This window comes from Salmo trutta, chromosome 20 (assembly GCF_901001165.1).
Source record: "Salmo trutta chromosome 20, fSalTru1.1, whole genome shotgun sequence".
NCBI classification, from domain to species: domain Eukaryota; kingdom Metazoa; phylum Chordata; class Actinopteri; order Salmoniformes; family Salmonidae; genus Salmo; species Salmo trutta.
In genome coordinates, this window is record NC_042976.1 from 14,506,803 (window position 1) to 14,519,020 (window position 12,218).

General features: G+C 40.1%; 1 protein-coding gene across 22 annotated transcripts in view; it reads right to left on the reverse strand.

Moving 5' to 3' along the window:
* Positions 1-12,218, reverse strand: part of LOC115155595 (nebulin) — a 99,969-nt gene that overhangs the window by 46,913 nt on the left and 40,838 nt on the right. For all 22 annotated transcript variants that reach the window (XM_029702339.1, XM_029702355.1, XM_029702359.1 and 19 more), the window contains 20 exons: positions 11,089-11,193; positions 7,868-7,975; positions 7,277-7,588; positions 6,941-7,144; positions 6,638-6,742; positions 6,369-6,476; positions 5,924-6,235; positions 5,583-5,786; positions 5,328-5,432; positions 4,987-5,094; positions 4,585-4,896; positions 4,233-4,436; positions 3,928-4,032; positions 3,588-3,695; positions 3,176-3,487; positions 1,705-1,809; positions 1,376-1,474; positions 1,079-1,180; positions 733-840; positions 131-442 (listed from right to left, as the gene is read on the reverse strand). In XM_029702339.1, coding sequence (XP_029558199.1) covers positions 131-442; positions 733-840; positions 1,079-1,180; positions 1,376-1,474; positions 1,705-1,809; positions 3,176-3,487; positions 3,588-3,695; positions 3,928-4,032; positions 4,233-4,436; positions 4,585-4,896; positions 4,987-5,094; positions 5,328-5,432; positions 5,583-5,786; positions 5,924-6,235; positions 6,369-6,476; positions 6,638-6,742; positions 6,941-7,144; positions 7,277-7,588; positions 7,868-7,975; positions 11,089-11,193 — 3,438 coding nt within the window. The remainder of the gene's footprint in view (positions 1-130; positions 443-732; positions 841-1,078; positions 1,181-1,375; positions 1,475-1,704; positions 1,810-3,175; positions 3,488-3,587; positions 3,696-3,927; positions 4,033-4,232; positions 4,437-4,584; positions 4,897-4,986; positions 5,095-5,327; positions 5,433-5,582; positions 5,787-5,923; positions 6,236-6,368; positions 6,477-6,637; positions 6,743-6,940; positions 7,145-7,276; positions 7,589-7,867; positions 7,976-11,088; positions 11,194-12,218) is intronic.

A 12,218-nucleotide genomic window follows, 5' to 3' on the forward strand; every position in this document is an offset into this window, starting at 1 on the left:
TATGTGATGGAAAGAGCAGGTGTTCCTAATGTTTGGTACACTCAGTGTATATGTACCCTGGAAGCACTAAAGCATAACGGACATACTGTAATTGTTAAGTTGTGTCAGGTAGGCCTATCTATCTACTCACGTCACTCTGAAGGTCATAGGCTTTGCGGGCTTGTGTGACATCAGTGGAGTCTGGCAGACAGGTCCAGTTATGTAGACGGGTCCTGTAGTGGTCGTCATTAACCTGGACCTGGCATTTTTTGGCCAGTTCAATGGTCAGCATGTCCACTGGGAGGTGGAACTTGGTCTTGGACTTGTTGAAGTCCTTCTTGTACAGAGCATCACTGGCAATCTTGGCTGAGTTAATAGCCAGCATGATCAGAGGGTCATCTTCGACACAGCGGGCTCCAATGTGGTGGCCAGCCTGCTTGCGATAATCTGCCTTGTATTTGTGCTGTGAAAGAGATACGTATAGTATCAAAGTGTGCCTTACTGAGTGCAATTGAATTGACTGTTTATTTATACATACAGAGACTGCAATAGAAATCTAAGCATTTAGAAATAAAACGGCACTGAGAGAATGGATATGTTGAGTCACTTACACACTCCACAGGATATTAAGAACATTATGTAGTCAATGTTATCTTTATTGGGAGTGAACGGACACTACTGTTCCATCACATTTAGATGAGATAAGTATCAATGACAACCTGTTTAAATAAAGGAAAACACTGTGATACTCACGTCACTCTGGACTTTATTGTTGTGGATGCACTGCTTGATGGGAACAGCATCTCCGGGCATGAAGAAGCCGGTAGCTTTGACCTTATCCCAGTCCTTGGTGTATAGTTTCTGTGAACAGGAAGATAGATAGGAACGGAGATTACAGTATGTAATGGTAATATTTTGTGACCTCACTACATGTATTAGGAGCATTTTCTTCTGTTTTTCTTTGTTATTTATTTAAAAATGGAAAGTGGAATTCCCCTCTACCTTCATTATTCTTGATGCTTTATTCAGACTTACAAAGGCATTTTGAGCATTTCAAATGTCTGAGAACTCTGATGTAAAGAAAGAAAAGGTATCTTACCGGATGGAGATTCTTGGCCACTTCTCTTGCTGTTGCCAGTCCTGGGGTGTCCGTGATGGTGTACTTAGTCTTCTCTGTGTGCCACAGTGCACGGTAATTAGCCTGCACGAAAAAACAAAACACAAAAGCAATTGATTAGTATTGTACTTAATGACTACTATTCTTGTTGCTTCAACAGTCCAATGTTGTTTTCCTTTGTTGTGATACCTATTATCCACAGAATGTGAGAAGTTCCAAAAACATTGAGATTCTTTCATGTGTTATAACATGTCAGAATTGTCCCATGTCCGGACCCACCTCATTGAGGATCTCTGCAGCGTTCTTGGCGCAAACCATGTCTATTCTGTCCACAGGAGCTGTGAACTTCTGCTGATCCAACTTGACACGGTAGCCTCTCTGCAAGACAATATCAACAATGTCTACATCAACAACAACAGTCAAACCAAAATCAACCATCAATACATGTCATTAAATGTTAACCTGTTTCAGTCCACAAATAAAACAAATCAGGCAGATGACAGACACTTGCTTGCAGGCATATATTACTACATAACTATACTATCATATTATTCTATATATATATATATACTTATTATTACATATATTATATGTTTTAAATTACTTACATCAGCCAGGACCGCTTGGGCGTGTTTCACTTTCAAGACCTCCACAGACTCATGGGGGTTCCAACCACATCCCCTCAGCCACTCCAGATCAGCCTTGTACACAGCCTGGGAAAAGACAACAGCCTGTTTGTACCATATCAGCCTTGTACACAGCCTAGGAAAAGACAACAGTCTGTTTGTACCATATCAGCCTTGTACACAGCCTGGGAAAAGACAACAGCCTGTTTGTACCATATCAGCCTTGTACACAGCCTGGGAAAAGACAACAGTCTGTTTGTACCATATCAGCCTTGTACACAGCCTGGGAAAAGACAACAGTCTGTTTGTACCATATCAGCCTTGTACACAGCCTGGGAAAAGACAACAGTCTGTTTGTACCATATCAGCCTTGTACACAGCCTGGGAAAAGACAACAGTCTGTTTGTACCATATCAGCCTTGTACACAGCCTGGGAAAAGACAACAGTCTGTTTGTACCATATCAGCCTTGTACACAGCCTGGGAAAAGACAACAGTCTGTTTGTACCATATCAGCCTTGTACACAGCCTGGGAAAAGACAACAGTCTGTTTGTACCATATCAGCCTTGTACACAGCCTGGGAAAAGACAACAGTCTGTTTGTACCATATCAGCCTTGTACACAGCCTGGGAAAAGACAACAGTCTGTTTGTACCATATCAGCCTTGTACACAGCCTGGGAAAAGACAACAGGGTGTTTGTATTGGCATAGGGGTCAATGTGTCACTAAACACTGATAGCCTTTCCCAAATATGAATGAACAGAGGGTTAAAATCAACAAAGATATATGGGGTGAGGATATCCCTGAAATACTTTGAGGTGAATACAGCATATACAACATATTATCATAACCAACTAATTACAATTTCATACAGGGATAAAAAGGGATGAGAAGTATTTATTAGTATTTATTTTATTAGTATTGTAGAGCGGCCCAGCTCCCGAAGTGACTCTTTACACTGTATGCAAGAATTTCCTTTGTGTTGTCTAAGGAATGGTGCATTATCTCTCCAACCCCCATTCTGTCCCACCTCTGGGTAGCAGAGGTTATGTTGTGATAACATTATGTCTCTCTCTCATCATCCCTAGAATATACCTTGTAATGCTCGTTAATGCTTTTTTAACTTAAGTTTACGCCTTGTATAATGTATCGTTCATTTTACAAAGTAATTAAAAACACATTTAGAATTCCATTCTCAGACCTTTCTTGATTGCCTATTACTGTAACTCAACTATAGTCTCTTGCATATTGCTAAACCATCTTTATGGGGTCAGATATTCAGTTTAATATACTTTGATTATATTAATTGCAGTCTTATTATGGGTTGCATGTGAGGTGTATACAATATGCATATATATATATATATATACATATTACCCCACTACAGGATCCCTATTAACAGTTGTAAAAGCAGAAGCTACTCTTCCTTGTGTCCAAATAAGGTAAAACTCACATCGCTCTGCAGATCATAGGTTTTCCGGGCCTGGACGACATCAGTGGAGTCTGGCAGACAGGTCCAGTTGTGCAGGTGAGTTCTGTAGTTGAAGTCGTTGACCTGGACCTGGCATTTCTTGGCCAGTTCAATGGTCAGCATGTCCACTGGGAGATGGAACTTGGTCTTGGACTTGTTGAAGTCCTTCTTGTACAGAGCATCACTGGCAATCTTGGCTGAGTTCAGAGCCAGCATGATCAGAGGGTCTTCCTCGACACAGCGGGCTCCGATGTGGTGGCCAACCTGCTTGCGGTAGCCCTCGTGGTATTTGTACTGAGGGGAAAAAAGGAGGATCAGAGAGTTATTTCCACTGACTCCATTGAATAAAGTGATCTAAATGAAATGGACGCCGACTTCAGTCATTTTCTCTTACGTCGCTGATGATGTCTCTAGATTTTCTGGCCTTCAGCACAGCGATGGCGTCCTCCTTGATGTGGTATCCCTTAGCCTTGTCAGCATCCCAATCCTTAGTGTATAGTTTCTGTGAAATGGAAAGATCATTGAGTTGGTAAGTCAAATAATAATATCTGGGCATACTGTTATGTGATTATAAACAAAACATGTCTACAGGTCTCTTTATTTGTGTATCTAAATCAATCTCATTATATTGTTGTTGACTGAATCTGTTCATTGCACATACTATAAATAAAACAAAGGACACATCCATAGTACGTGCCTTGGCAGCGTGCAAAGCCTCAGTGAAGCAGACTTACGTTGCTGATGGCGATAGCATTAGCCTTGGACAGCACAAGAGATGGTAGATCATTGTTCAGGTGGATATTGGTTTTCTCAGTATCCCAAACCTCTCTATATTTCCTCTGTGAAAAGCAACAAACACACACAATCAAAGAGTTAATGATAAATCCAACCACTGTTATCACAGACCAGATCTATATTTCACAAAATATCTATCTCTGCAGTTACCAGAAATGATTTTTTACAAAGAGACCAAGATAACAGGCCAGGTTTGGCTACTTCAATAGAAGGACACTTCAATGGCTAAAAGCCAAGTACTCACATCACTGAGGATGTCAGCGTTCTGCTTCGACAGGACAACCTCTGGAGAGTCAACAACACTGGTGAACTTGATAGAGCTGGGGGGCTGGCGGTACAGCCTTTCGTTGAGAATAGTTTGGGCATTCTTAGCCTTGATGACATCCACAGAACCCTGAGGCAACCAGCCACACCCTCTGAGCCACTCCAGATCAGCCCTGTACACCGCCTGGAAGGAAGGAACCATGGTTCAGGTAAAGTAATTACTCCTTATGGGATAGTAGTGCAATAGTTGTTTGAACTTCAATGGTTGGTAGGTAGAGTAAGGATCCAGTGATAGCCAAAACGGATTGGACCATGATTCTCTGTGTACTTACGTCACTATGCAGAGAGTAGACCTTCCTGGCGCGGACAACATCAGTGTTGTCTGGCATGCAGGTCCAGTTGTGCAGTTTAGTTCTGTAGGTGAATTCTTGGATCTGGAACTGGCTTTTCTTGGCCAAGTCGAAGGACATCATGTCAAGTGGAATGCTGAACTTGGTCTTGGTGAGGTGGAAGTCCTTCTTGTAGTTAATATCACTGGAGATCCTGGCTGCATTGGCGGCCAGCACAAGCAGAGGGTCATCCTCAACGCATTGAGCTCCAATATGGTGGCCACACTGATTGCGGAAGCCGGCCTTGTACTTGTACTGAAAAAAGAGAGGACTAGCTAAGTATTGTGTTGTTTTTTTATGATGGCTGCCTATGCTCATTCAGAGGAGATGGATATACAAACTAACATCACTGATGATCTCTCTGCTCTTCTTGGCATGTTGGACAGCAATGGCATCCTTATCCAGGTGATATCCCTGTCCGATCATCTCGTTAAATCCCTCACGGTAGAGTTTCTGAAATAACACCATTATATATTTAGTGCGCTCATTCGAAGGTACTGTAATTCATTTCTTAAAAATATGATGCTAAAAAAATTGAAGCGGTTGAAAGAGTCAAATCATGTAGAGATATAGATTTTTAGATATATAGAGATATAAAGAGACATAGCTAAAGAGAAACAGATAGAACTACATCAACTTGAGTAAATGGAAACAGCTTGAAGGCGTGCAAAGTAAGAAAGACCTACGTTGCTTAGGGTGATTGCGTTGGCCTTGGCCAGCACAAGTTCTGGAAGCTCATTGCCGACATGGATTTGGATCTTATCAGCCTCCCACTGTTGAACGTACTGGCGCTGAAACATAAGAAAACAACGGCAATGTTATAAGAAAATAATGTATCTCACTATTTTTAATATTAGTCTCTGCATCCTGTGAATCTGAATGTACAGTATGTATACCTGAGTTCAATCTCCCTCCACTCCAGAAAGACGGAAGCACATTACCTTGTCCATTATCTGGGCATTGGCCGTAGCCAAGGCATAAGGCATGTCATCGGTTGTGGCGGTAAACTTGAAGTTGCTTGGGTGCTCACGATATTTCCTCTCGCTCAGGATCTCGCCGGCCTTCTTTGCTTTCTCAACGTCGATCGAGCCAATAGGGACCCAGCCAGTGCCTTTGAGCCATTCCATATCAGCCCTGTACACAGCCTGGTTTTATATGGGAGCAGCAGAGGGAAAACAATTTGGTAAGAAAGTACATTTTGAAGGTATAATGTTTGTCTTGTCCTGAAATGATAGGTGAGGCCTACCCTCATAACCTTAATGAGTGATCATAATCTACTTACGTCACTATGCAAAGCGTAGACCTTCCTGGCCTGGACGACATCACTGGAGTCTGGCAGACAGGTCCAGTTGTGCAGGCGAGTTCTGTAGTTGAAATCATTGACCTGCATCTGGCATTTCTTGGCCAATTCAATGGTCAGCATGTCCACTGGCAGGTGGAACTTGGTCTTGGACTGATGGAAGTCCTTCTTGTACAGAGCATCACTGGCAATCTTGGCTGAGTTCAGAGCTAGCATGATCAGAGGGTCTTCCTCGACGCAGCGGGCTCCAATGTGGTGGCCAACCTGCTCGCTGTAGCCAGCCTTGTACTTGTACTAAATGGAAGCAAAAATGTATATACACTTGTACTTTAAGTCAACATCACATACATGATGATAATATGTTTGCATCAACTCTTGACATTTTTCAAATAATGTGAAAAAAAGATGGAAAATATCCAGCACTCACGTCACTTATGATCTCTCTACCATGCTTGGCAGCTTTGATGGCGATGCAATCGCTTTTCAGGTTATAGCCCTTCTTGTACAACTCCTCTAATTCAGCTTTGTAGAGTTTCTGAAAATGTATATAGGGACACAGCTTAGAAACAGAGCCAACACATTATTAAGAATCACTAGAACTTTACTAGAGCTTCAGAGGAAGTCTTAGGTTACACAACATTTATTGAATGTGTAATATAGTAATGTATATAGTGAAGGAAGCAAGAGGGACCTTACATAGCTATTGTTGATCGCATTGGCCTTGGCCAGCACAAGTTCTGGAAGCTCATTGCCGACGTGGATTTTGATCTTATCAGCATCCCATTGTGCAACATAGTTGCCCTGAAATAGGAGAAAAAACATGATTATGTTATAAGAAAATAGGAATAAGGTAATATTACATGGGATTTTAATTGCACATTTGTCAGACCCAAGGACCTTGAAAGTAGCTACCAGAAATGCAAGATTGACCATCTAAACCACTGATCTGAGTGATAGACATTGTTACAAAAGCATCTATGTATTGAACATTTTGCCAACCTTGTTTATGATCTCAGCATTAGCCTTGGCCAGCACCATAGGCATGGAGTGCATGTCGGTGGTGTATTTAAGAGAATCTGGTTTCTGCTTGTAGAGGCGATCGCTCAGAATCTCTGCAGCTTTCTTAGCTTTCAACACATCCAGAGAGCCAATGGGGACCCAGCCAGTACCTCTAATGAACTCCATGTCAGCACGGTAGACAGCCTGGGTTATGGAGAGCATCAATTAACCAACCAACCAACCAAATACACTTACTGTAGACATTTTAAAAAACGTGGAAGTTCGTCATGGAAAAGAAATAAAGCATTTGATATAGTATATTGAGAAGGAGCTTACGTCACTGTGCAGATCGTAGACTCTCCTTGCGTGGACGACGTCAGTGGAGTCTGGCAGACAAGTCCAGTTGTGCAGGTGAGTTCTGTAGTTGAAGTCGTTGACCTGGATCTGGTTCTTCTTGCACAACTCAAAGGCCATCATGTCCAATGGGAGATGGAACTTGGTCTTGGACTGATGGAAGTCCTTCTTGTACAGAGCATCACTGGCAATCTTGGCTGAGTTAATAGCCAGCATGAGCAGAGGGTCTTCCTCGACACAGCGGGCTCCAATGTGGTGGCCAACCTGCTTGCTGTAGCCAGCCTTGTACTTGTACTGAAATAGATCAGAAGAGAATTTGACTTCAGTCAGACAAGGACTTCCTTATAAATGAAAGACATTCCAAGTGTATTTATGCCTGATTTATTCACTTTTCAGGAACTGATTCAGGAATTTATTCAGGAATTCAATTCAGAAATTGTCATTAGTATAAGACTTTAGGACTATAATAATTGGGAAAATGTCCTAAAAATGCCATTTACACCACTGATAATGTAGTTTGAGGCTTTGAAAAAAATATATATGAAAAAAGGGGGACAAAAGTACAGTACTCACATCGCTGATAATCTCTCTACCATGCTTGGCAGCCTTGACAGAGATAGCATCGACAGGAAGGTAATAACCCTTCTTGATGGTCTCATCAAATCCTTGTTTGTACAGTTTCTGTAAAAAAAAGTATAATGAACAAGCGTTTAAAAAACTGAGTCGCAAAACATTGAAGAGGTTGAGAGATATATAGAGATATAGAGAGATAACGAGAGAGTTATAAAGATATAGAGATACAAAGACAGATATATAGAGATATAGATAACTATATGGAGATAGAGAAATAAATATATAGATATATAGAGATAAAGATAGAGATAAAGATATACTATAAATAGATATAGATATTCTATACAGAGATATAAATATACTATATAGAGATATAGATATACCATATAGAGATATAGATATACTATGTAGAGATATAGATATACTATATAGATATACTATATAGAGATAGAGATATAAAGATAGATATATAGAGATAAAGATATACTGTATAGAGATATAGATATTTTATACAGTGATATAAATATACTATATCGAGATGTAGATATACTATATAGAGATATAGATATACTATATAGAGATATAAAGATACAGCTATATAGATATAGAAATAGAGATATAAATACATAGATATATAGATATAGATATACTATACAGAGATAGATATACTATACACAAATATAGATCTACTATATAGAGATATGGATAAACATATAGCTATATAGATATCAAGATATAGAGATAGATATATAAAGATATAGATATATAGAGATATACTATATAGAGATATGGATCTACTATATAGAGATATAGATATAATATGTAGAGATATAGATGTAAATATATAGCTATATAGATAGAGAAATAGAGATAGAGATATAAAGACACATATATAGAGATATAGAGAAAAACATATATAGAGATATAGATATACTATATAGAGATATAGATATAAAGATATATAGAGATAAAGATATAGAGATATAGATATATAGAGCTGTAGATATACTGTATAGATATATAGAAATATAGAGATAGAGATATACAGAGATACAGATATAGAGAGATATAGCTATATAGAGATATCGCTATATAGAGATATATATATATATATATAGATATAGAGATAGATATAGAGATATAGACATAAAGAGATATAGATATATAGAGACAGAGATATACAGATCGAGACACAGTTGAAGTCGGAAGTTTACATACACCTTAGTCAAATACATTTAAACTCAGTTTTTCACAATTCCTGACATTTAATCATAGTAAAAATTCCCTGTCTTAGGTCAGTTAGGATCACCACTTTATTTTAAGAATGTGAAATGTCAGCATAATAGTTGAGGGAATTATTTATTTCAGCTTTTATTTCTTTCATCACATTCCCAGTGGGTCAGAAGTTTACATACACTCAATTAGTATTTGGTAGCATTGCCTTTAAATTGTTTAACTTGGGTCAAATGTTTCAGGTAGCCTTCCACAAGCTTCCCACAATAAGTTGGGTGAATTTTGGCCCATTCCTCCTGACAGAGCTGGTGTAACTGAGTCAGGTTTGTAGGCCTCCTTGCTCGCACACGCTTTTTCAGTTCTGCCCAAACATTTTCTATGGGATTGAGGTCAAAGCTTTGGGATGGCCACTCTAATACCTTGACCCTGTTGTCCTTAAGCCATTTTGCCACAACTTTGGAATTATGCTTGGGGTCATTGTCCATTTGGAAGACCCATTTGCGACAAAACTTTAACTTCCTGACTGATGTCTTGAGATGTTGCTTCAATATATCCACATAATTTTCCTGCCTCATGATGCCATCTATTTTGTGAAGTGCACCAGTCCCTCCTGCAGCAAAGCACCCCCACAACATGATGCTGCCACCCCCATGCGTCACGGTTGGGATGGTGTTCTTCGGCTTGCAAGCCTCCCCCATTATCCTCCAAACATACCGATGGTCATTATGGCCAAACAGTTCACTTTTTGTATTATCAGACAGGAGGACATTTCTCCAAAAAGTACGATCTTTGCCCCCATATGCAGTTGCAAACCGTTGTCTGGCTTTTTTATGGCGGTTTTGGAGCAGTGGCTTCTTCCTTGCTGAGTGGCCTTTCAAGTTACGTCGATACAGGAGTCGTTTTACTGTGGATATAGATACTTTTGTACCTGTTTCCTCCAGCATCTTCACAAGATCCTTTGCTGTTGTTCTGGGATTGATTTGCACTTTTCGCACCAAAGTACATTCATCTCTAGGAGACAGAACGCGTCTCCTTCCTGAGCGGTGTGACGGCTGCGTGGTCCCATGGTGTTTATACTTGCGTACTATTGTTTGTACAGATGAACGTGGTACAGGTGTTTGGAAATTGCTCCCAAGGATGAACCAGACTTGTGGAAGTCTACAATTTTTTTCTGAGGTCTTGGCTGATTTCTTTTGATTTTCCCATGATGTCAAGCAAAGAGGCACTGAGTTTGAAGGTAGGCCTTGAAATACATCCACAGGTACACCTCCAATTGACTCAAATGATGTAAATTAGCCTATCAGAAGCTTCTAAAGCCATGACATCATTTTCTGGAATTTTCAAGCTGTTTAAAGGCACAGTCAACTTAATGTATGTAAACTTCTGACCCACTGGAATTTTGATACAGTGAATTTTAAGTGAAATAATCTGTTTGTAAACAATTGTTGGAAAAATGACTTGTGTCATGCACAAAGTAGATGTCCTAACTGACTTACCAAAACTATAGTTTGTTAACAAGAAATTTGTGGAGTGGTTGAAAAACGATTTTTAATGACTCCTACCTAAGTGTATGTAAACTTCTGACTTCAACTGTATATATATACACACATATAGATAGATGATAGATGGAGATATAGATATATAGAGATATGGATATAAAGAGATATGAATATATAGATATATAGATGTATAGAGATATAGATATTCTGCATAGATGTATAGAGATATGGATATAAAGAGATATGGATATAAAGAGATATAGATATATAGATATAAAGACATATATAGAGATATATTGATATAGATATAGATATATATAGAAATATAAAGATATACAGATATATAAATAAAGAGATATAGATATAAAGAGATATATAGATATATAGATATATATATATATAGAGAGAGAGATATATATAGAGATATATATAAAACTAGATCAACTTCAGTGAATGAAAACAGCTTGAGGTAAAGTAAGGAGGACCTACATTGCTCATGGTGATCGCATTGGCCTTGGCCAGCACAAGTTCTGGAAGCTCATTGCCGACGTGGATTTTGATCTTATCAGCATCCCATTGTTCAACATACTGCCGCTGAAATATGAGATAAACATTGCTATGTTATAAGAAAATAATAATAATAACAATAATACACAGACACTTAAGAAAAGCAAACAGAAATGTACGTCTGAGTGACAGACATAGTTAAGACAGCATCTATGTATTACACTGAAAAGAAATAGCAACAATTTCAAAGATTTTACTGAGTTACGGTTCATATAAGGAAATCAGTACATTTAAATACATTCATTAGGCCCTAATCTAGGGATTTCACATGACTGGGAACACAGATATGCAACCTTTGGTTACAGATACCTTACAAAAAAGGTAGGGGCATGGATCAGAAAACCAGTCAGTATCTGGTGTGAAGCCCATTTGCCTCATGCAGCGCGGTACATCTCCTTCGCATAGAGTCAATCAGGCTGTTGACTGTGGCCTTTTGGAATGTTGTCCCACTCCCCTTCAATGGCTGAGCGAAGATGCTGGATATTGGCGGAAACTGGAACACGTCGATCCAGAGCATCCCAAACGTGCTCAATGGGTGACATGTCTAGTGAGTATGTAGGCCATGGAAGAACTGGGACATTTTCAGCTTCCAGGAATTGTGTACAGATACATGAGGTGATGGCAGTGGATGAACGGCACAACAATGGGCCTCAGGATCTCGTCACGGCATCTCTGTGCATTCAAATTGCAATCGAGGCCTCCCGGGTGGCGCAGTGCTAGCTGTGCCACCAGAGATTCTGGGTTCGAGCCCAGGCTCTGTCGCAGCCGGCCGCAACCGGGAGGTCCAGGGGGCGACGCACAATTGGCCCAGCGTCGTCCGGGTTAGGGAGGGTTTGGCCGGCAGGGATATCCTTGTCTCATTGCGCACTAGCGACTCCTGTGGCGGGCCGGGCGCAGTGCACGCTGACCAGGTTGCCAGGTGTACGTGTTTCCTCCGACACATTGGTGCGACTGGCTTCCGGGTTGGATGTGCGTTGTGTTAAGAAGCAGTGCGGCTTGGTTGGGTTGTGTTTTGGAGGATGCATGGCTCTCGACCTTCGCCTCTCCCGAGT